The sequence below is a fragment of the Lonchura striata genome, chromosome 2 (assembly GCF_050655825.1).
Source record: "Lonchura striata isolate lonStrDom1 chromosome 2, ASM5065582v1, whole genome shotgun sequence".
In the NCBI taxonomy this organism is placed as follows: domain Eukaryota; kingdom Metazoa; phylum Chordata; class Aves; order Passeriformes; family Estrildidae; genus Lonchura; species Lonchura striata.
The window spans coordinates 82860648-82886738 of NC_140704.1; the positions used below are offsets into that span (position 1 = coordinate 82860648).

Below are 26091 nucleotides of genomic sequence, written 5' to 3' on the forward strand. Positions count from 1 at the left end.
AATAATACAGCCAGGATGAGAACAGTTCTCCCAGCTAGCCAGTGACGCCCCTGCCTACGGATGGGTCCTGGGGTCAAGTGGACTGTTCCATCTCACCCCCAAAAGATGTATGGTTCACCCCGCACCTCTGTCTCTCCCCTAAGACATCAAGTGCCTGTAACCCCATTGGCCCGAGCCTTGTTCCAACCCATCTTGAAGCTCCTTGAAAAGGGGGCTTCAAGGGGCACACATCCTCTTGGAACATCCTCCCTCTTGGAACTTCCCCTCTCCTTGAGCATCCTTTTGTCTCTCCCCTCCCCCACCCTCTCAAGCCTCACCATGTGCTGCATCTGGGAGCACGAGGCAGGACCTTTCCCCATCCCCAATAAACCTGATCCGCCAAGAGCAAAGTTCAGAGATCTCTTGCCTCCATTCATCTATACCATGCTGGAGCCTGCTATTTTCTACAGTTTTCCAGTCTGAAGCACAAGGATTTCAGAAAAGAGGGTGATGAAAATATTTTATTTGGAGAACCTTGAGCAATTCTGAATAAGGGCATTGCAAACAATAAGTGAATTTGTGTTCTGTGTTGCAGATCTGCTGAGACAGATACCAAAACATGAAAACAGCTGCTGACAAAAAGGTCCATGTAGCTGAACAGTCTGGCTGACTGTAGCCAAAACCAGACGCCTAGAGAAGCACAAAAACAGAGGAAGCATATTTTCCCAGCATAGCCTGCCAGGCTCCAAGACTTGGTGCCTCAGGCATTTCCTGAGCCAGAGGTTGTCTGTTGTATTTAATAGCTGCACACACACTTTTCCTCCACTAACTCGTCCAATCTCTTCTTAAATGACATGAACATTTAGCATCCACAACACCCCATGGCAAGGGTCTAAGGCTTTAACAAATGGCAAACAAAGAACTACTTTAATTTGCTATGGATCTCTTACCTACTGGTTTCACTTGATGCCCCAGACTTCTTTTTTCTCCACTATTATTCATGGTAGACATTCAGTCCCTTCATCCTTTCAGTCATCCATGATTACATGAGCTTTGTCATGTGTGTCTCATCTCACCATAGTTAACTCTTTTCCAGACAAAGCACCCTAGCCCACACTGTGATGCCAGACACAGAAACCATTCTCAAAACTTTTTTTGTGCCCCCAGATCCATAGCCTGATAGGTCCCTGCTTTGGATTTCTTGTAGAAAAGCTGTATTGGTTCTTCCCTACAGACTCATTTATCCATGTGTTCACTTCATGTAATCTTCATAATAATTTCAATTTACCCTTCAGCTTCACAGTACCACATTTGACTCCTATAGGAGAAAATATCTTTTAAGCAAGAGATTACACATTACCACTTGAAGTTCAGCTTTCAGCCCCGAATTCCTTTGCTCTCTTTATTGGGGATTTTGATGCAATTTTTTTTTTTTTTTTTGGCAGGAAGGGACTGTTTTGACATGCTTTCAAATCTAACCTGCCAGAGATCTATGAATTCCAAAGCTCACACTGCAAGGCCGTCTTGTGTCTTTGTCAATTTGTCTTACAAAAAAAGTAGACCAGTGTTAAGAAATCAGATACCACTCTGATCTGAAGATAAGCCAGTCTCAGTGGTTTTGGATGAGGTTCCCCTACAATGGGTAAATACCAAGCAATTCTTAAAGGCTGCTACTTAACAAACCCAAACCAACAAAAAAACACCCTTCCCTGCTCATTGTACAAAAATAAATTTAAGAGCCGGAAGTCTCTCAACATGTCTCTTAATGTGTCTCTTAACATGTGTTGTATCTTCAACAAGCTTCCCTTAAGTTATCAGAACATGGTCACCCCGGCCTTGTCACAGCTCCCTTTGCTGCTTCTGAGCAGTCCCTTCTCTGTGGAGAAAAATCACTCTTTGGAGAAAAATCTGTCTGGGTTGGATACCAGGAAAGCCCCTTCTGCAAAATGCACGTTTCTAGGAGCTCCTGACACCTTTCTCCTGTTTCTGTTCTGGGTTTATGACACAGCTCCAACAGTCCCAACAGTATGGATACACCACCAAGAAGACTTTCCTCTTGTAACTCCAGCATCTAAGGAATGGCATTGGAGTGACCTGTGTGCCAAACCCCTGACACGAGGCCCGGCACACTTCAGGGCACTCCAGAGTCCCTCCTAACTGGTCAGAGCTCTGCACCTCTCCAGCCTGGATCCACAGGGAAGGATGGCATTTCTTTTTCCTTTTCACACATGGGATGTTGACACTGGGGTTGTTGCTTTAAGACTGCAGGTCCCTGCGCACACACAACCATGCAAATGCTGTGAATGCCCCGGCAGCAAGAATGTACTGCTGCTAAACATTTGCCAGGTTTTCCACTGCATGTCAGGCTGTTTCAAGCAGATATATTTCTGGGATATTCTTCTTCATCCTGAGACATCAAGTGACCCTGCATGGCTCTGTGATTATTGCCAATTGTCAGGCTTGTTTGAACTTTCCTTGCTTTCTTGCTTGAACTTTCCTTCAGGTTCTCTGGAAAATGCAGGAGGTCCCACCATGGTGGCACCACTGCTCTCCTGCCTGTATGAAGGGAGAGCTACTGGTGGTGAGCAAATCTCAAGGAATGGAAAAGGGAGAAGCAAACACGTTTCAGAGGGAAACAGCAGGGATTCAGGTTTCAGCACTGAGAGAAGCTGTCAGCCCAGCTGGGGAGGTGGCAGCACCAGAGATGATGCTCTTGGCCAGTTCCCACTAAGAGGTGGCAATTGGGATGGATCCCCAGCATGCCAGCTGCTGAAAGAGAGAGGGAGGACAGGAAGTTGTTGGAGATTAAAAGCAAAACACCAAAAGTTCACAGTCACTTGGGACACAGATACAGAAAGTTTGGGTAATTTCTCTGCTGTTCAGGTACAGGAATACAATGCCAGAGAGAAAAAAAAAAACAGTGGTGCTGCCCCAGCAGCATCACCGAGGTATGACCTGACCATATACATCATGGTAGATGTATACCTCATTTTCTACACTACTACACTACTTTAACAAAGAGGATTTTAATGGCTTGATTATGCAGATCACTTTCCCCCAGATGATCCACATATCCCCTTAAGAAAAAAGCATCAGAAAGCATCATATTTACTGACATTTGTGGATGGACTTCCCACCTCCACTGAGAAACATCAGTAAGATTTGGACACTGAGTAACTTGTAGTCAATCACCGCAGTTAATCACCTGGATTGCCTGCCAAGTAAATAGCCTTACTCATCCTATTGATACTGAGACATCCATCATTTTAATTGTCCAGGACTGTGGAGGTGGAATACCTCAAGACTGTCACAGGACCTTAAACAACTATATGAGGGCAGAAGAAAAAAATGAAAGGACAGCATGGAGGAAAGGTCATAACTTTATTACCTTGCCCAAAGCAGGTGTCGTAGTTAGAGCTTGGTCCTGTAATTGATGCCAAATAAAACAGAAGATGCTTCATGTAGTTAAAAAATAAATCACTACAAAACTACTGACACTGCTATGGGTGGGTATTTTAAGACCCACAGCAGCCACGACCCATGAAAATGCAGGCTCTGACAGCTGTTATGTCAGACACCATGTGTTAGTCCATTCTATTTCCGTGCTGAATGCATGTAGTCACTCTGCAGTGTCATGCCACAAAAGACCTATCAACAATTATCATACCAGATGAGATTCATGACCATAGAGCAATCAAATAGAATGTAATTCAAGTCCAGAAATAAGCCCTGTTCTTGAAAGCATTTTCACAGCATACAACAAACCAGGAACAGGCAACTCGGGCAAAATTGGGGTGTCAGAAAAATAGAATTAGTTCTAAATATTTAGAAATATTTTTGCAGCTGTCCTGATGAAGGCTTGGGATATATCCTTTACGGGACAACTGATTACAATGTGAAAAAACTTGATAATGCTTAAATTAAATTATAAATGATACATTAGCTACACTTATTTTACATAGCTAGAAATTAAATTGTTCTAAAACTCTGATGTCTGTCTGCTGAGGCAACTGTGTGAATGGAGTATATTGAAGAAGTAACAAAATATCTCAAGAATGGCCATTTACTTGTTTTTAAAAAGACTATTTTAAGGGCCATCAAAGATAGACAATGAAACATGAAACTGTTAAAAATATTCATTCCTTTTGGGACAGACCCCTCTCAGCATTCTTTCTGCACTTTGCAAGATGACTTTTTCCATTTATACCATTTGTGTGAGCTAGAGGCTATAGCATACAATGTTTCTTTAAAAAACAAAGGGAAACTAATTTATTCTAACCCAAAGAACACAGTAGCTTTAGTGCTAGAAGGAATGGCTACGATTTCTGTTCTGCATTAGAAGTGCCAGAGTAATTTATAAAAGCCTGGGAGGGTTATTTGTTTTAAAAGATCCCTGCTTCTGGTTCCTCTGGTTCTTCCTCCAATGCCTGTTTAGTATTTTTTATATTGGCATAATATGACATATCTATGGCAAACTGGATTGTTGCACTCATAATATTTTTAAAATTTGTATTAACAGAGCTTACTTGGAAAAGATTTCTACTGACTAGTTTAAATCTCAGTTGTGCCCCTGTGATCATCCAGAGGACAAGGGAATAGTGTCCTGATGTTTCTATCCAGTTTTCAGAGAAGACAAAGATGGACGAAAAACCTGCTCTGAATCTGTGCAGCAGGGTGCATGAAAATAAACATCCCTCAGCTATTTCATGGAGAAAATGGATTTAATCTGTTTATTAGCATACAGTAATGCTGTTCAGTCAAATGTCTTTTTGTTAGGCTAAGTTTGAATTCTAATGTCTGCTGCCTGGCAGTAACTTGAACCCATGATTATTATGCCCTTTAACAGTCTGTAAAAATGGCATGAACGTGGGTCCACACTGGTGGCTGCACCTTAGCAGAGCTGAGCAGCTGGTGTTGCTGAAATGCAGCTCCAAAGAAGAACAGACTTTACAAGCTTGCCTTCCTCGTTCTTCTCACCAGGCTACTTCACACAAAGGGGTAAAGGCAGGAAAAAGACACAAAGACACTGATGCTGACAATCTCTCAGACCTTCATATACTGGTTATATACTTCTGCTGGTAAAGACTTTCTGGCCTCACAAAAAAAAAAAAAAAAAAAAAAAAAAAAAAAAAAAAAAATATATATATATATATATATATATATATATATATATATATATAGGGAAATATTGGATGCAGTAGATGCAAAACTACTACTTTATTTTTGGTTTCAGACTTGAGGCATCCTCACCAAAACAGTCTGTTTAATTTTCTCAGAGCCTGTGCCAAGGGAGTGTACTGTATTTAAATGAAGTTCAATTCATTTTCTTCATGTTTCTCTTCCTACTCCAAACTTCATTCTTCACTATTTACTTCCTCTGGCCCAAATCTCCCTGCTCAACCAGTCATAAAAATCCACCTCTCTTAACCCAGTCCCAGTTTCTTTGCTGAAAAATCATTGAATCTCTTTGTCATCCCAGCTCCAGTACCCCTTGCCCAGGAAATCTCCTTCATCTTTCTTGTCACAGTTCTCAAAACCCCATCTTTCAACTTTGTCCTGACTTTCCAGGCAGCTTCCATATAATTCAGGTCATTTCCTCCTTCACACTGCCAGAGTGATAAACACCTCTTAGCTTTGCCAAATCTTGGCCTTGCCAGACTACAAGCTCCAAATAATCTGAGCATGTCCCTTTTCTCCCTGGTTACAGAATTAGACATGTTCAAAGACATGTAATGCAGCTAAATTTAGGTGAAACTTACTGGGAGATCAGGAAGACACATCCTTGTCCCAAAGGTGACCTCCTGACAAGGCTCATGCTTTCACTCTGAAGGCTTAGAGGAGATGAAGAGCAATGGACCATTTTCAAAGGAAAGGTCACCTGGAGTTTAACATGAGCAAAATTACATTTCCTCCAGCTTTATTTACAGAACCAGATGAACCATTTCAACTAACATTTTCAAAGCCCAGCATGGGAAGTTTCAGCATGAATAGCTAAACTGAAAAAATTACAAAAAACTGAGGGTAGATTACTTTCCTGGGGAACCCTGGGGGAAGAGGAGCCACACACCAACTCTGCCAGAGAACTTTTCCCCTCTAAACTAACACTGGCAGCTGAGGGGCAGCCAGGCTGCAGTCCAAATAATCACTGTGTTTCTTTTTAATAAGAGTTTGGACCTGCTTCAAGCCTAATGCTGAAATTAGATATTTTACTAGCTTTTTAATTTTTCAATTCAAAGTCTAGAAGTTTTGAGAAACCACATAAACCACTACTGAAGGTTTCCATCTGGACCACGGTTCTGAGTTCAAGACATCCAACAGAAGCTGTTTTGCATTCTGCAGGAAGCCAGATGAGCACCGCTCAAAGAGGCAAAAGTGTTGCGCTTCTTATCAGTTTCATGCCACTAGTATGAAAAATACAGTTCTACTTTTTACAAAAGCCAAGGGAAGGATGAATGCCTAAACACAGAGTTTTGGCTATAATCACAGTGCGTGGTAGTTTAGATGTGCCTTTTCTAAGAGACCCCTCTCTAGGGGACACAAATGATTCCAAAGACATAAACAGCCAGCCTGACTGATGTGATTCATTGCTGCCTTTCTTTGATAAGATCACCATATGCTATTGCAGAGCAGAAGAAGCCTCAGTGCCTGAGCCTGAATTTGATGGTTCAAGAATTACCTATGTTTTCATTCAGGAAATTTATAGTCTTTGCTAACCCTAAACTAGAAGACACATCAGTCACATGTTTCAACCTTTCCAGCAAACTCAGCTCCACATGCACTACTTAATTTTTTTCCAGTGCAGTTATTCCAGTATTTTCTGGTTCTGTCATTTTGGAAGTAGACATAAGAAAAAGGTTAAAAGTCAACTCAGGCAAGCTGCATCAATAAGTAAAGTTCAAATTTTCTTTAAATAACTACCTATCTTAGAGTACCAACTCAGATCACTTAAGACTATGTACTTAAAAACATTTGGCTTAGAAAAATGACCTTTATTAACTTTCCACCAGTGTCCCCTAGAGAAGGGTTTCTACATTCAAACATTCAAGCATTCAAAAGGCAACACTGCTTCAGTAAGTGCTCTACCCTTTAAGTCATTCAATTTTACTTTTTTCATCAAATATGTTAACATGCCTTTAAACCAATGCAGAGGCCTTCCTGAAATTTTTATACATTTTTTATATGTTGTTTTTTCTTTTATTTTTACTTCCAGTTTCTGATAATGTTTCAGGGTCAAGAAAAAACACATGAGGAAAATAATATTTTAAAGAGAGAGACAGGTGAGGTCATTATCCACCTACCTGATAGGTTGATATGCTTACTTTTTGAGATTTATAAGTATTTAATATTTTCTTTTTCACTAGCAGTTAATCACTTAGTGCAAATGATGCTGCATGCTCATCAGTTACCAATATACTGCTTTATTTCTTGGTAGCAAATTAAGGCTTTATAGTGAGATTTGTACAGTACAGGCCAAATTTAAACATTAGAAACTTTAAAAACCACGTAGCACTATTCATTCAATTCAACATAGCCAGAAAAGTAGCTTTATTTTTTTTAATAAACAATTAAATGTTATTAGTGAGGCCTTGTATTTCATGAGTGCAAATGGCTCAAAATCCCAACATCCTCAGGGCTCAACATTTAAATTTCTTGAGGCCATTTTTAGATAAAGGGTAAACAGAGAGTATAGCTGGCTCAGATAAAATATACTGTATTACTTACTGGAGAAGAATCTCTTATTTTAGAAATATGGAAAGGAAAGCCAAAATGAAGTTAACTGTTCAAGGTTATATTAATATTAGTCACTGATGAGTAACAGTAGCAATGACAAATTCATTTTCCATGGCCCTCTTTGCCTTAGTATAACTTAATTTATAATTCAGAGCTGATGCCATCCTGCATATCAAAAAATACAAAATTGGAAGAACATACATAAGTTACAGGAATTTTTGCAGGAGTAGGACAAGTTCCCTCTCCAGGGACATGTCCAAACCATTGCCCATTTTTTATTTTTTTGAATTGAGAGAGCATTGTTATAAGTATTTCCTCAGCAGTTATGTGTTTGTTTTTCTTGGGCATATTGATTTTCACTTCATACCACTGATTTTATTAGTGTTGTCTGGAGATGATGGAACTACTGCTTATGAAAACCAGACACAGTGCTTCCCTTCTTATGAGACACTTACAGTGTTTGAATTGAAGATATGAATTCACCTGTCAGTCAGGCACAGGGGGGCTGCCTGAAAATATCATCACCCCTCACGTGTCTGGCTTTCAGATCTGAGCATTACATGTGAAAATGCAGTGGAACAGCTGCCAGAAAATTGTGAAGAAAGTAACCAAGAATCAACCACACACTTGGGGAAGGAGCCAATGAGATGGGGGACTTCCAAAACACTCCAGCTTATGCAAGAGCAAGAGTGATCATGAGAGTAACAGGAGCTCCCAGGGTCACAGGGCAAGTCTGCTGTTTAATTCTTTGTTGAATGCAGCTGTACCTCCAGTCTAAGGGAACACAAAGAGCCAAAGTCTCAAAAAATCTAAATCTAATGTGAATAATATGCCAAGCCCCTGTGTCCCCAGGGGTGTTATCTAACATCAGGCTAATGTCTTTGAAGTCTTGAGATTAGACATCTATCCTTTCAACTGGAAGGTGACAGAAAAGAGTCAGGTTTCCAAGTGTATTAAGGCACATACTAACTTGACCTAAACACAAGTCCCTGGTTTCTCAGGGAGCATCCACTGCAGTGGTGCCACAGCTGCTGAAAAGGTACAGCAAAGGGACAAAGTCAGACTTCCTGGTGGCAGCCACGGAGCACAGCAATTGGGACTGCCCTGTGTAAGCTGCTCCACAATGCCTCAGAGCCTCTCTACTGTCTTACAGTACTATCTCAGCTTGTTGCAGAATTACAGCAGCTTCTCAGGCTGGTTTGCTGGCTTTTCCTTTTGCCAGGCCACCAGTATCTCGTTTGTTCTCCTTCACTCAGCTCAATACATCACTGCTTGTCAGAGCCAGAAGTCCCTATCTACTAGGAGAGGATGGTACTACACACGTTGGAGAGGACAAATTTAGATATAAAGGAAAGTAGCAACGATGCACAAGTGACCTGGAGGTGGGCTTCCCAAAAGAATCCATGCATGGGCACAGTCTCCAGATTCACTCTGCAGAAATGCTCAGCAATGGCCAGCGGGTCTTACTGTGCTTCACATGAGTACGTTTAAGAACATTACCCAGTATTTCCTGAGGGATTACAATGGATGACTATCAGTCATATTGGAAAAAGTTGGGGAACACAGACACAATATTGCATAGTCAGCTTCATGAGCACAGCTAGAATTCAGATGTATTTGACACAGCTTAGTAACATTTCCGAAGGATGGATTATGTGCTATTTCCTTTGGAGGCAACTACTGTAGCCTGGGACAAGATCATGGCTCTTATGGAAATAACACCCCAACAGGGACGCTGAGCACTCATTGCTTTTGCATTAAAACGGCCTCTCCACAGAGACTCACGGCACCTTAAAAAGTGATCATACAAAAAGCAAACAAAATAGTCTTCTAGAAAACCCCTCACCCATTAGGTACAAGTAAAACTGAGTCCCGTGAGTGACAAAAAAGACAGCATTACTGGATATGGGAGCGTGTGCTTATACATCAGTGTTTTTAATACTGCATTGCATTGACAGGCGTGGGGTGTCCCTTCAGAAGAAAGCAGGGTTGGTGTGCTCTATAATACAGCGCTTGCAATGTCGTTTAACAAATCGCAGAGCATCCACAGAGACTTCACAATCCTGCACGTTCAACATCTGCAGGTCAAAACAGTTGGCAGCTACAATCTGCAGGCCATGCCCAGTGATGCTCTCGCAGGATTTCAGGCTCAGGCGCTTTAGGTTGAAGCAGTTGAGGGCTAGAAACTCCAGGCCGGTGTCTGAGACCAGGGGGCACTTTCCGATGTCTAGCGATTTGAGTTTTGTGCAATTTTTGGCAAGGTACTCCACGCCATGGTCCGTGATGCCCTCGCAGCCCCGCGCATTGAGGTAGCGCAGCTTGCTGCAGTATTTGGCTATGTATCGGATACCCACATCCGTGATGCGGCCACAGTGAGCGATGCTCAGGTATCGGAGATGCGACTCCAGCTTGGCGATCTCCCGCATGCCAAAGTCGCTGACGAAGCGGCAGTCGCTCACGCTCAGTTCCTTGATGGATGTGCAGTAAATCATCAGGTAGCGCAGACCCTCGTCAGTGATGCGGACACAGCGGCGCAGGTACAGGTGGGTCAGCTGAGTGCAGTGGGCGGCAATGGTGTGCAGTCCTTCATCCTCCAGGACGAAGCAGTCTGTCATGTCCAAGTAGCGGATGGAGATTTGCTTCCCATGCAAGGGAGACAGCTTGATGGAGGCTTCACGAGTCAAACTGATGCATGTTACTTTGGAGCAGCCTAAGCGGAAAAACACAGTGAGTTTAAGCAAGCAGTAAAAACAAAGCATGCAGAAAGGCAGGTGTGGAATGGTGTGCCAGATGTGATGAAGGTATCATCATGTTGCAAGAGTGGAATCACTCTGACCGACTGCTCTGATTTGCTGTGCTGAGTCCCCACACCAGAGGAAACAATAAACTCCACTGGAGTCAGTGAGGTTACTTTGAGATTGTGAGCCCTGAAAAGCAACTGACTGGTTTTGTCCATACCCATATGTAAAATGGTGGTCCTGGGTCTATCTGGGGACAGCTTGTGATCTGTTACTGCACTATGAACCCAGTGACAGTTAGCGAAAAGGATACTATGTGACAACCAATGCAGTTTTTTGATCAGTTTTGTTGCTGACTGGCTGAATTTGCAAACCAATATCAGAGGCTCTTTTGCCATTCAAATTCATTATAGAAAACACAACCCCACTCCCTTTCCACTCCTCCCCTGCCTCAAGCATTTGGAGAACAGATGTGAATCCAGCCCCAAGCCTGCAATGTGGGAAGGATGCAAAACGATGGCCCAACTGTGTACTTGCAAAAGGGTGGAGATTTGGATAACCTAAGGAGAATGGAGGAAATTGGTAGGAGCCAACAGACTGATAAGGGCATGTGAGAACACAGACAGAAAAAGAAAAGGATTGTGTCCAATGAGAAAGTCTGGCCATGAATGGAGGTAGTTAGACTGGAGGAGAAAAAAAAGACCTTGCAAGGAAAGACAAAGAACTAGATTAAAGGGAAAAATACACACAGACTTTCCCCCTTTTTAACCTCCACTCCACAGTGGAGAGTGAAAGCTTTTTTTTGGAAAGTGTGGTTTCTGCTGCACTGCAAACTGGCAGTCTTAGGCTTCTTGGGGAAATTCTTAAACTGTGCCAAATTCAGCTGGGCTCTTTGCATTAGCATAGCTAGAAACAGCTGCAAGAAATGAGAGTCTACCCATTAGTGATTAAGGCCCAACAGTTTTAGCCATAAATGGCTACTCAGAGAATTTCTGCAGGTTATGCTCAAAGAGGTGTCCCCAGGTAGAAATAAAAAGACCTTTTCTGGCCAAGCAGTATGCAGTGACAAAGCAGTATGAAGTATAAAAAGTGATGACCTTAGAGCTCCATGTATCAGAAACTCTGCAAAACACTGTAGTGTAGAATTAAAGAGCATGATGATGTATGGAGACTGCCTCAAAAGCTTACATTACCCAAAGCTATACCACTTGCTATTAGAGGTTGTCATTCGGAGGCTTAGTGGAAGGTATGAATATGCTTCAGTTTTTAAAAGCAAAAACATCACTTGAGATAACTGTGTAGATTCACACAAATGCTGTAAAATGAGTGGGATACAGACTTGAAACACTTTGCCACCTGCAACCACACTTCTAAATTCACAATTTAAATTTATGCTGGATCTTTAATTGGGACTTCAAATTTAGTCGAACAGATGCAAATTTTACTTTAGGCCTCAGACAATTAAATGGGCAAATTGCCCACAAATCATGCAGAAGAAAAACCTTGAAGTAAAACACTCTGCTCAACAAACATCTTAAAACTGAATGCTATTTCTCTTCAGACTGTTTCAGATCCATCTATGCTCTGGAGCAATCTCTGGAAATACTTTTGCCTTGAGGTTAAGTACTATATACACACTCAGTAACACAAAGGATTTTTTTTAAAGGGAAGCAGAACAATACTAATGGTGTAAAAAATGCACCTCTAGTATATTATTTGAAGTAGATGATACAAAATACATGAAAGGAGTTTCACAGAAGAAGCTGGCACTTAGGCAGAGTTCTGCTGCACCTGATGTAGCTGCTGCTGTTGGATTTGGCTGAGGATGTTGCTGGATTAAGAAGTCAGTCTGGATATTTTATATTCTGACCAGAATTCAAATTTAAATCCAGCTTAATGAGAATGATGCATCCACAAGGCCAAGGAGAATATTCTGTCTGCTGAGAGTCCAAGAAATTTTAATGACTGTAATTAGAAAGTGAACAGGTCAGAAGTCTCTCAGCAGGGCTGGAGTCACATACATCAGTTGTGCGATCACAGTTTTGTCAAGCTCAGCACTGCCATGTTGAGTTACTTTGGCTACACTGTAAAATATTTCATGGGAAGGATATTCAAAACAGTTTCAACAGAAAAATGAGTCTATGCTGATACAGAACTGACTGGTTTTTAGGCAAAATGACAGGTTCCTGGGTCTGCAAAAATTTTTGTGTCCTAAATAGTACAAAGTGTAAAAATTAAGCCCTTGTGACAGGATTTTCCATAAAGTATAACTGTTTTCTAAAAGGGAGGTGAAACATCCAAATAAACCGAAAAACATATTGGCTAGAGTGTTAGATAATAACTAGCAGTCAAGCTTAACCAATTTCTAGCAATATCTCAGACCTACCCACAAAGCGGATGCTGACAGTGACAGAATTTACATAGTGGAAAGCTCCTAAAGATAATACAAATATCTGGTTTTGACATTAAAGATTTTGGTAAGCTTTTGCTGCCAAGTAGCCATCCAAAGGGGAAAAGGATTTAACCAGATGTACAACTGTGAACTGGGATTTAATTAACTAGCAACCAGCGTCACCGCCCAACACACACCCCCACGTCCTATTGCTCGGTATGGAACCAAACCAGTGAACCACTTCAGTCCTGAGAATTCCTTGAGCATGTAGGTGCAAGCCTTGTAACTACAGAGAGAAGAACAGGAAAATGGAATCCTCTTTCTAAAACATCCTCCAAAATTACCCACATCAGAATATGGACTCAAAACAAGAGCCTGGCTACTGATTATCCTCAATTCCTATGGTACATGCAGCAAAAGCTATATCTGAACCCAAACACACTGACTTCTGAGCATGTTCAAAAGCAGGATTTTCCCCTCACATACTCTAAATAGAAAGAACAACTTAGGAAAAAAAGAAATTAAAATTACTTTCTTATCTCATTGATGAAACAAAATAGAAGGAAGATAGGAATTTTATTCAACTATTGCACACTTTATACCAAACTGATGAGCTCTTAGGGACAGACTCTACCTTCTGGGTCTAAGAGTAAGAGGGTTGGGAAAACCATAAAGGAAGATAGTCTCCAAAAGAACCTATTTCAAGACCTGGTATCATCATTTACTTTCCCCTGCCTTTGAAAAAGTCACCTTTGTTCTACAGAACATCCATAAATAAAAGCTATGGACCAAAGCATTTTCAACCACCTACAAGCTCCCAGGTACACTCAGGCTGTGAGCTTCAAAGCTCTAGGTCCAAATCACACAGGTACATACATTTTTTCCTGGCACTGGAGATGCTTCAATCCGAATGCATGATTAGCAATCCAGAACTAACGTCAGTGTGTACCAACAACAACTAATTCATACACAAGGTCACTATGAATAGACTCCTGTGGAGTTCCATAGACTCCTTATTACCTTTGTGGTTTCAGAAAGCAATCACAAAAAGGGCATAATTCTGATTTATTGATATTTGTTTTGATGCCTTCCATGACATTCTAGCATCCTAGGAATGAGGTGAGAGAGTTGGATAAATCAGCTTAAAAAAAAAAAAAAAGGAGAGAAAGGAGTGCATATAAGTGTACACCAGATAGGTACCCTTGGAAAAAGCATCTGGTACCAATGACTTGATAGCATCACTTTCTGTGTCCTGTTGTTTAACCCCCTGTCTTCATCTTTCTTGTTGCCATTGGTACCTCTGCAATGGCAAATCTGGTTTGGCTGATTTATGATGGTGTTAGACCGATAACAGATGAGATCACAAAGTAAATGTTGAACATCAAATTTACATCAGTGCTCTGCTTAGCTGCATCCTTTCCATTACATGCCAACCTATTTGCAGAGAGAAAATTCTGTGCGGCTGACATTGGGAAAAAACATCTTGTTTGACCAGAGCTGGCTTGAAGAAAATTGTCTAAAACATTTCTGCTGAACTAAACAGCTGCAATGTCAGCTTAAAAAAAAAAATAGGGAAGAAAAGAGAAAAAAAGTTCAAGCTGGCTAAGTCTTGTTAAAATAGCAATGGAAACAAGGGGACCTTGAAGTTTAGCGAGGGATGACAACAGATATTAATACCTAGAAAAAAAGCTTAGCACTTATTCTGAGCTCCTCCTCAATTCACTTAGCTGATTACAAATGTATTCATTACCTACCTATAATATACATATACAGGTGTGTATATGTAGATTATTTATAAATAATGAATATAATACAATTAATATAATATATATATAAGATGCATATATAATCTACATATACACGTGAGTGAAAAAGATAAAATTTTGCTGACGTAACTAGGCTTCACCACATGACACAGCACTGACTGCAGTGTGGGCCCTTCTATGGGTGCTTTGTGCAAAAATTTGTAATAACTCCTCGTGCCATGTGAACATGCCATCTCTGCTAGCTTACTTCTTTTGGAGGAGGCCTGGCCATTCCAGAAGTGCTGCTGGCAACAGGGGAACTGAGATTTTAGTGGTGCCTGTCTCACAGGTGCTCTGTTAGGAGATAGGCATTCCTACTTCAAAAGACAACGCAGAAAGGACAAGCGTGTAGTTATGGAGTTTGACAAACATCAAAAGCACCTGTATTGGAGCAGTCCCTCTTACCTGATACATCCAGGTGTTCCAGGTTTGGGCACAGTGACACAACATCAAAGACTGCCTCATTGGAGATGTTGTAACAGCCAGACACCTCCAGCCTCCGCAGTTCTGGACAGCACTGGGCAATGGTGTAGAGTCCTCTGTCTGTGAGCCGCCTGCAGCCACTAACAATTACCGTCTCCAACATGAGACATACGTTGGGAGTATCCTGACAAAGCCTCCGGGTCAGCACTTTGAGAGCCCTGTCTACGTTGATTGTCTCACCAGTCAGGCAAATTGTCCTCCAAAGTCGTGGGTCCCAGGCCAGATTGTACCAGCGGCGGCACACGCGGGCACAGCGGCACAGCTGGTTGGTGGGCAGGAAGGAGAAGATCTGGATCATGGAGTGGTCGGGCAGCCGGTCTATGTTGGCCTGCTCCTTCTGGTGCTTGGATGCCAGCCGGATAAGAGGATGGGTGAGACGGGTGGGAGGTGGCGAATGGACCATGGCAACAGTTTCCCCAGTGACTGAGGATGAAGATGTCGACGAACCCCTGCCATTTTGGAACCCAGGGGAATTCGGTGGAAATATTAACGCTGGACTGGGTGTGCTGAGCGTTCGCATGCTCAGGTCGGAATCTGGAAGATAGAACACACAATTTCAATGAACACTGGACAAATACAGAGCTCTCTGCACAGCACAGCACCCTGCTAGCCCACGTGCTAATGAAGTACGATGGACTTTAGGGTTTACTGGGGGTTAAGCAGTTACTTCTACCAGTCAGAGTGAGAAAACGTATTTCAAAAGCCATGTGAGCAAAGGAGATGATACAGTTCTGAGTCCTGAAGAGGAGACAGCAGTGGAAGGATTTTTTAAAATCCAAGATTTTTTATTCTTTATACTCTTAATTAAACACTGAATTGAAAGATTATGTTTGAGTCACAGGCTTCTTTTTTTTTTTTTTTTGGCAGAAAGTAACTGTCCATAACCTTGACCGAGCTGTGAGCTCTTAGGTGCAGAAAATGCTGTGGTCCTTCATCTCTCAGCTCCTTCAGCCTCATTCACCAAGAGGCCAAAAAAGAGCTCACAAGGCAAATGCCTTTTCCTTCACCAGATCTGGGCAGATAGGAAAAGCTCAACTCCATACACATATTTTCAAAGTGTCATCAGAGAAGTTAATTTCTCAGTCAAGCAAACTGAAACTCGGAAGTTCATCCAAGAGCTCAGTGACTAGTTCTTCATGTGCACGCAAAATACACTCCTTTCCAATGGACTAAAGTGAACTTCAGCTGGGGGAAGAAAAAAAAAAGCCCAGAAAAGTAACTAATGAAGAAAGAGCATGCCTGGAAACTTGTTGGAGAATTGTTATACAATATTTATACACTTATACACTTATTGCTAGAGCTATTTGTCACACTGGAAGCAGTCAATTCAACTACTTCTTTACCTTTTTTTGTTCATTTTAATTACCAAAATCAGGCACAAAAATTGAGGGGTTTTTTGCTATTAAGAAAGAGTACCTTTGCTGTGAGGTTATTTCAACTGTTTTCCCTGTGTGCTGACATTGTCTGCAAGTAATTTCCACTCCTGCCCCCAGTTTCTCCAAGCAAACCAAGTAAAAGACTGGAAGACAACTAAGATATAACTTTGATAGTCAAGCAAATGCCATGGGCAATACATTTAGAGACTCTGAGGATATTTTAGCAGTATGCTACACAAGATACAACCAGTGTCTGAGAGAGATGCATGCTGCTGCTGAGCACATTCCCTCCACCTCAGTACTGATCTCCACAGAAATTTTTCATAGAGCAAAGCACCTCCCATAAATGAATACAGTAACCACAATTTAGTGACCAGCAGAATAAAATATTTCGCAGACAGACAATGCTTTTAGAGGACCAAGCTTTTCTCCATATCACATCTCCTGCTGTCACATCAATGTTCAGGCCTTTCAGGGACGTGTACAAAGGCAGTCCCTTAAGTAACACTGACTCTGCAGCTGTGTGACTGTGACAGCACAGATAAGGGCTAAGCAAGATACAGCCAGAAATGCATTCAACAAACATATCCACACCTGGATTTGAGCTGAGTTTTTTAATTAAGTACATTTTTGGTGAATTTGATCGTTACACATAAATTTCCCTGTCAAGCTTTTACTTAGCCCAGCAGAGGCCTGCTCTGATCTCACTACCTACAACAACAACCACAGACCTGTATTCTCACAGTGTCTGCAAGCAACAGAGGCACAAATATTTAGCGGAAGAACCCAAGACACAAAGTCCAATGGCTTGCTTAAGATCACCTAATTGAGTTGCAGAGACATCAAAATCATCTTCTCACACTGTGGAGAAAAAACACTGTATTACCCACCTCCTTTCCTTCTTCCTCTTCTGCACCTTGTTTTACTTAGAAACTCACTGTTTCAGCAAATGAAAGGAAGGAATATTTCACCAAGGTTTCTGAGTCCGTGCTATGTCTATGTGGTACTAACACAGGGATTTGTGTACACTTTGTTCCCTTTGTGACCTCCTAATACCCCCCATGGCAGCTTTTGCAAATAATTGCATCGAAGAGTGTTATTTGGTAAGCATCTGGAATATGCCGGTATTTTAAAAATTAGATTTACAGCGGAGAGAAAAAAAAAACAACCAGTAGCAGCCAGGCTCCTGCAAACAAGCACTGACTCCACAGGCCTCTTAAGCAACAGTCCCTGAGATTAATTTTTGCAAGGATTTACCATATGTTTGACCTCCCTCACATTATCACCAAAACCAGTGACAGTGCCTGAAGCTAAACATGTGCAGAATATGTGGAAAAGCCTTTACTTTTTGCTCCTTTTTTGAGATTTTAATACAAGAATGTTTCTAACATAAAAGAATATACACCTTTTTCCAAGTGCTGGATGTACCTTCTACTATTACATGTATATGATAGCATCAATTCTTTTTGCTTTACTTCTTCAATTGCTTTGGGCCTTTTCCTTGGTTGATTGTTGGTTGTTTGTTTTACACAAACCAGAATGAAAAGGAAAACAAAATGATATAAATAAAAAAACACAGAAGAAAAACTGGTTTCTATTCCACAAAATAGAATTAAAATCAAAAGCAAAAAGTTTAAATTATTAACATCTGATTTAAACAATTTTTAGTCCTGTGGGAATGACTACCTTCTGTAAGACACAGCGTATTTGAAAAACACATATTTTTAGTCAGTTATTGCTAAAAACACTTTAAAATTTCTGTAGGGTCTTCGTTAGTTCTACGGTTTTCATTAGTTTCCATTTCTACTTAAGCATAAAAAAGCTTTTCATACTCCATGATTCTCTCCCCTTCCCCTGTGAGCAATGGTCCAAGCTAATACGGATAATCTCCACTGCTTTTGGATCAGAAGTGGAATTCCTTCAACACTCCTGGGCACTGTGAATAATCAATACCTTAGACATTCTGGGTGTGTAATGAATTACTAATATATGTTTTTTAACTTAGACTTCAAGCTAAGAAAGGCCTGACTTTCTGTTTTATGTGTATGCTCCGTGCTTTGTACTCTCTTAATTATCTCATTAGTATAGCAGTTCCAGATGTGCATCCTGTATTTCCATTCCCTTAAATCCTGAAGGTGCATAATATAAAACTTGCTCCATTCGTTCTCAGGGCATGGACTTCCAGACATACACATCCATCCTATCTCCCCACCACAAAGTACTGTGGAAAAAGACTGTAGTGGTGTCACTGTTTAAAAAAGTGAGTTGTGAGCACATTACTGCTCTGCTGAGCTCATAATGCAATATGCTCTCAGACAGGAATTTTGCTGGTATCTCAGATGAACTCCACAAAGAGGTATTCCTGCTTACTGTTCGCTGTATGTGGGAGGGGACTTGGGAGATAGTTCCCCTGAGTTGCCATGGGAGGTGACCAACGTGTAACTTCCTGCCTCCCCTGTTGTCAATCTTTAGTTGTACCTTCCCCTCGTTTCTGTCCATCATTATGTAAGCCATCCCCCGGTTCTGGAAAGTTCTTCGTTCTCTGTATCCCCATTGGTTCCTTCCCTATAACCACTCCTTTCCCCTTGGTTGTCACCCCATCTCTCACCCTCTACTCTGCCCCTGAACCTTTTCCTCATTGGATGTTTCTTACCCTGACCTTCCTTCCCCGCTACAGTTATATTCATCACCCTGCACTCAGCTCAGGGCTCTCAGTGTGAGCTCCCTTCCAGAGAGCTTGTCTGCCTTTGTTCCCCGATCCATCTTTCCTACAATAAACTCTTGTGGAAACAACGCCGCCTGAGTGGCATCCCGCTGTCAAGAGGATGCTTTTTTAATGCTATCCGGTCCCTGAGGACCTGACCCTGTGGCATGCCCAGAGGTCACAGGACCCAGGTGCCTCAGCTGTAAACCCCTAAGGGGAAACAAAAAATAAAAATTAGCAGGTGAGTCCAGAAGCCTTATTGCCAGAAAAAACTTGGAAAGCTTTTTGCTAGCATTCAAAACTTCAGCAAAACACTTGGTCTACTGTACATTCTCCAGACTTTTCTAATGTTGTTGGGAGGGGCTTCCTGTAGCACTATCAACCTCTAGGAGTTTCCTTAGAACTTTATTCTTCACCATCTACTGAGTGCTAGCCAACAGGCCAGGGCAGTCTGAGAAAGAGCAACTTAACGACTGTGTAACATTAATAAACACAACCCTACAAGTACAAATGAAGTTGCTGATTACAGTTCTCAATACACATCTTTATACACACACATGCCCTATACAAGCATTTTTCTTGTAAACTCAATTGTTTACAAGCCTTAAATGTAACTGTAATTTTGGTGATCTTAAAAAGTAAAAGCAAACTAGAAAGCAGCCCTGCACTTCCCTCCCTACAACCTCTTTTGCCCCTTTGCCTCCAATCTTCTGTGTAAGACACCTTTTATTAAGGCTTTGATCAAGCTCTGAAAGTTGTTTGTTGATGTAGGACAAAATTTCTTAACAATATTTTAAGAAATCTCAAAAGATGTGTGCCAGAAACAGAACCATAAAAGCTGACACAGAGGGAGAAAATGCACTAGAGTCAGTTTTCTTATTCCACTAGGAATCTGGTTTATTTAAAAGGATTTTTTTTCTCCCCATTTTGTTTCCCAATTAATAGATACAGATGGGAACAAAAAACCTTTAAACATGCAAGATTTATGCCAAGATCTAACCTCCATTCCTTCTGGCATCGACAATAATATGATTTCAGAACCAGAAAGAGAAAACAACATTATATTTCCATTACTCCAGCAATGCACACTAACACGGGACACTTGATGTCCAGATCCTAGCATGAACTTTTTAAGGTTGAACCATTTTCCATGATTAAGGCATGACTCCATTAATTCACACCTTCCACTATGGTATTGTGAATAAGTGTTTTGTGAAATGAATGCTATACTAAATTCTTCAAGCTAACAAAATGAAAATGAAAATTTTGCAAATATCAATCAAGCTTCAGATTCTTATCTGACAACTGAAAAGGATCCGCCATGTAGATCTCCTGTCACTACTGACATTTTTAGCAAAACTAAGGCAAGAAATAAACAAAACTGTGTTCAAGCTCTGAAAAAGGCAGTATAGCTGAGAAAAATAAAAAGCAATTGTCATTTTTGTAAACATTAGCTGCAGAGTAATGTGTGCAAGAAGCATTTACACAGCGTGCCAAAACCTCCATGACTCGGCATCTTTTCAGTAAGTGTTGTGTAGATATTACATAGTTTAAGTGCAATGTGGGTGTAGACTTCACATTTTTACCACAATACCATCAACCTCAGGCATGCCAAGCATGCCAAGGAAGTACTCCTTTTACAGAGACTGGGGAAAATGGGAATGTAATGGTTGTAGCAGCTACAACCAACAGTACAAAGGGGGACAGGGGTTTCTACAGGGGACGCAATGTGGCTGATTCAAGAAGAGACTTGTGAATTTGACAGACAGGTTTCAAATATGGCTATGTGCCTTAGATGAGAATAGAAAAAGGATTTAGCTAGGACAGCAGGCTACAACCCAGCCATTTTCTTTCCAAGGCTTTGGGTATGGACAGAGTTCCAGAAAAAGTGCTACCTACAAAAAATAAAGAACATCTTCCACATCACAAACATCCTCAGGCATTTTTCTCAGGATAAGTTACCCTTATGACCTTGGTTCCTCCCAATCCTAGGAGGCTGGGAGGAACTGGAGAGTCTGAGATAGCAAAGAGGCAGCTGGAACAAAACTCACATGCAAACTCATGTGGGGCTGCAGCGGTCAAGAATGCCAGAAGGAAAGGGTTGCCCAGTGGAGACAGCTACATGATTTTGCAGCCTTTTACAATGAAGAACATACAGAATGAGTTGGAAGAGCTCTCTCATCTCTCTCCAAGAACACTAAGTACAGCTAAACCATCACTGATGTGCGTGTCTGCCCTGTTTTTAACTGCTAGGGGCAGCTATTACTCAGCTCACACAAGAAGCTGTTTCTTGCCCCTCTCCTTGCGCTTGTGAAGAATGAGAGGTCTTCACTCCACTTGTAAGGATTTCTTACATGCATTTGCCTTTCTTTTTATTAGTCATGCTACTAATATTCCCAGTTTCCTCTATCTTTTCCTTTACATTTTCTCCTACCTGTGTGCTTTTCTCTTAAAGCACAATGCTCTGAACTAAGCACTGCACACCACCCAACATCATCAGCAGTGGTAAAAGTGGAGTTCTTTGCACCCATATTTCATGGAAACCACATTTTCAACCTTCCAGATTTCAACAGACCCAAAAGGCTGATGTATTTTCACTACATGACTCAAGATATTGCTGGGATTCCCATGTGCCATAGAGCACCTAGATATTTATTTTCCTCACCTGTGTTTATAGAATCTATTCATCTTCCCTACACCTGTCTCCTTGGAAAATGCTGTTTTCTCTCTCCTTAATCTACTTTTTCAAGAGTATTTTGAGCACTGAGCAATCTTCTCAGTGTTAGTTTTCAGTTTTCCAAATACCTTGCAGCTCCAGGGCCATAGTTTTTAACCCATTTTCTCTAGATATTGGTAATTTTGTGTCTCAATTCAATTGAAAAAGATGGTTCCTAGAGAGAAATGGAAAGTCTGGCAACCTGCTCACAATTATTGCAAGCCACTGCAGATAAGACCAGCTCAGTTGGTTAGAGCATGGTGCTGGTAACACCAAGGTTGTGGGTTTAATTCATTACTCTTTGGGCCATTCACTCAAGAGTTGGACTCAATGTCCCTTCCAAATCAGCATATTCTGGGATTTCTAAAAGGCTCCTCCTGAAACATCATCACAGCTGATAAATACTCAGAGTGATATTCCCCTTCAGTACCCACCTTATTTTATCATTATTTTGTTTACTTCACATTTCACCAGTTTGTTTCCAATACACAAATGCAAAAGTCCAACTAAACCTGAGATGGCTTACAGCTATTGCTTCCCTCTCACCAGACAATTAGTTTTTGCCAAACCAGAAAATTACATGGAAAACTGAGGTCAATGGAACAACACTTTGGCAAAAGTGAAAACTATTTTTTTATCCTGTGAGATCTTGTCAGTCATACAATTCTCCTTTTAAGAGCAAAGATCTGCAGCAGAGCTTGATTTGTCAGTGTAAGAATAAGCAGCCTTGGAGCTCACAAAGTAATCGCATCCACATGGTCTTGGAAGGAAGAGTTCCACAGAACTTCAAATAACCTTTTATGTTTTTTAAAAAAAAACCTTTAGAATGTAATAAGAAATGTTACCTATTGTATAAGACTAGAGGCATTGTGGAAGAGGGATATGTTAACTAAAATCTGTAGCCATTTCGTAGTAGTTTCTGTGTGACACTTTACACCTTGGATTATACTGGTGTAACTTCCCTGTGATGTTAAGCTCCAGTTTTCTTTAGCTGATGAACTCCTCTACACACATTTGGAGACTTGATTTTGCATTCCTGACATGCCCAAGATAGATACTTAAAGTCAAAGAACATTGCAAGTGAAGTAATAATTATAGTTTTATTATTAAGCAAATAATTCCTACTTACAATGTATTTGTGGAAAGATGGAACTAATTTTCCTCCTACTGACTTTGTCCCCTATCACTTGGCAGGAATTCATTTTATCCCCATATTTTTGAATGAAGCTAAAAATACAAAGACTGAGGGGGAGGAAAAGTAAAAAAGTAATTCACTATTAATTTAGGAAGTAAAAGCATCTTAATTTAGCCTTCAATACCACTGATGATACTAGCACATCAGCTCTGAAAAAAAGGGTTTCACAGTGCAGCATTGCGGGGAATTACATAGAGATGGATTGGAAGATGCATTTTTTCCATGCTCAGTAAATATGTATCCCAAAATGAATTCCACACATGCTTAAGTACAAGCTCTGCTTAAATCCTTCAGTCAGATGCTCTCCCAGTTCTTTATGGTATGCCAGGGAGCTCCTCCAGCTGAGCTAGTGTATATTTACATTAGCAAGGAGTGCAGCCCAGAAAAAGGAGTTCTGTGGAGCAAAACTAATATTGCTGAAAACCCAACATCCACAGGCCTGGGAAGTGTCTCTTATTTTTTTTTTTTTGCCAATATTTAATTTAATCCCCAACCCTGAATGCTCAGTAGGGATTGCCCTTGGTACTTTAGGTGTACTGCCAGAACGTATTTTTTGGCTTTAGTTTTGCCTGAGTATAACTGGGTTCATATACCTTGTGGTGGTTACAGAGTAAGAAGAAGAGGCATTTCAAAAGCAAGCTTTACTTGAACAAAAATGCTAATGTAGATAAACTCACTGGTCAGAAGAATCCCCTATCTACCTCCTCCAAACCATGAGTAATCATCTCCCATCCTATTCCACACCACTTTGAGGAGAGGCATCCTGTGCCCTGCTGGATTTTCAAGGCTGGATTATCAATGGGCCAGACACACTGCATTTCATCATCCCCATTTTCAGGATTATCACATCTATTAGGATCCATGCTGTTCAAAGCATTGCTCTGAAATGTGCAAACCAGATGTAGTTAAAACAAAAATAATAATTTTACTTATTATTGTTGAAGATGCTTATAAATAAGCATCTTCAACAGACTTCAATATAAAGGTTTAGGTAAGACAACAAAAAGATAGCAAGTTTGCTTAATTTCAAATCATACTAAAAATCCTGCATCATCTCTGTCTCATCTCCTGGTAAGTGTGACGGTCTTAATTAACTCAGGAACCCCATCCTGGTGAATGCAAAAAACCTTCCCAATTTATCCAGAGAATTAATTACTTGTTTCAGTGGAAAAGTCTTACAACTATAACCTTTATTTTCTTTGAGTTACTCTAACATGCTCCAAGGTCAAAATTTTGTCAGGTAAAACATTTTTCCATCTTACTAGACAACATCTACATTACTGTGTTCCACTTTTAAAATCCATTCTTTATTTTTCTTTTAATACCAAATCAAAATAAATGTAGAGTTTAAATAAATGTAGAGAAGATGCACACTGCTTGATAGTGGCTCTCAAGCTACACACACACACGGACAGAATCAGTCACTTAGAATAACAGTGAGATGGGACAAACAGATCCTACTCTATCTTTGGATGATAAGCACTCAATTTATGTTGATGCAAGTATATCTTTGCAATTTATATAGAAAACTGGTGCAACTGTTTAATGGCTCCCAACTTCAAAATGCAGACATCTAGTCAGCTGCTCCAGACAATTTGTAGCTGTCCTAATAAGTCACCTTTCAAAAATGTGAGAATTTGGAATAAAATCTGCATATCAGTTTACATTATCACAAAACTTCAAGACAAGTTGCTGTAATAAATTTATGGAAGAGAAATATTTTCAGAATCTCTAGTTCACATGGATAAAAACCATGGGGACCTACATAACTCTGAAGTGTAGTTCTGGTAGATGTGTGTGGCTGTAAGTGGAGAATAATATACAAAGCAGAGGAATGTTTATCTCTGGGAAAAGATGACAATATAATCACTTTTTTTGTGTAATCAAGAGGACTTGCATCCAGTTGGTAGCAAATGCTGAAGTAGACAATTCCCCCAAGAATGGCTGTTTCCAGCATATTCAGCATAAACAAATTATTTGTGTAAAAGAACATTGTCTCATAATCAACTGTTTCCATTTTAAAAGCATGCAGCTCCCAGATATTACTGACTTTCAAATTAACAGGGGATCCAAGATTTGACCTTCAAAATTAGAGAAACAAATGGGAAGTGGTATGCTAAACAGAAGAATAAACAGTAATGAGAGATTTAAAGCTATAAAATTGTGCTTCTTTCCTATCATCAAGTTCAGATCACAGAATCATAGAAGGTTCATGGGTTTAAAGAGACTTTAAAGATCATCTAGATCCAATCCTCTGGCTGTGGGAGGGAAAACTTCTACTACAACAGATTACTCCGAGTCCCATCCAACCTGGCTTTGAACACTTCCAGGGATGGGACATCTATGACTTCTCTGGGCAACCTGTTTCATTGCCTCACTACCCTGACAGTAAAGAATTTCTTCCATATATGTAATCTAAATCTACTCTGTTTTCACTTTAAAGCTATTTCCTCTTGTCCTGGCTCTACATGCTCTTGTAAATGGTCTCTCTCCATACACTTATGATGCATTAATGTTTTTTAGAATAGTACAAATATGCTTCCTAAAATAAATTCAGGATTTGAAAACATAGGCTTTGCTGATAATTTGGAAAAGATAAACCTGCACATTATGAGACAGAGTTGTACACAGAACAAGCAGAAGCCTCTAGATTAAAAATAAGGGAAAAAAAAAAAAAACAAAAAACAAAACCAAACCTCAAAACCCAATTGGTAAAGCCAATCCCAACTCAGCTTGGTTCAGGCCAGGTTGTTACAGATTGTCTATGAGATACCTGCAAGTGCCTGCTTGGTGTCCCAGCTGATGAGTCATGTGTCACAGCAGTAGACATATTCCTCTACCAGCTAAACTACCAGTAAGTGATTGAAAATGAAACAGCAACAAAAATGCTGCCAAGAGACAGCATACCCTTCATCTAAAGAAAGCTACAGAGAACATAACCTTGATCTAAAAAACTGCTTAATAACTTACCA

General features: G+C 40.6%; 1 protein-coding gene across 7 annotated transcripts in view; it reads right to left on the minus strand.

Moving 5' to 3' along the window:
- Window positions 1-6947: 6947 nt before the first annotated feature.
- The window catches only part of FBXL7 (F-box and leucine rich repeat protein 7), a 301568-nt gene continuing 282424 nt past the window's right edge, over window positions 6948-26091 (minus strand). For all 7 annotated transcript variants that reach the window (XM_085571680.1, XM_085571679.1, XM_085571678.1 and 4 more), the window contains 2 exons: window positions 15051-15662; window positions 6948-10420 (listed from right to left, as the gene is read on the minus strand). In XM_085571680.1, coding sequence (XP_085427806.1) covers window positions 9684-10420; window positions 15051-15662 — 1349 coding nt within the window. In that variant the 3' untranslated portion in view covers window positions 6948-9683. The remainder of the gene's footprint in view (window positions 10421-15050; window positions 15663-26091) is intronic.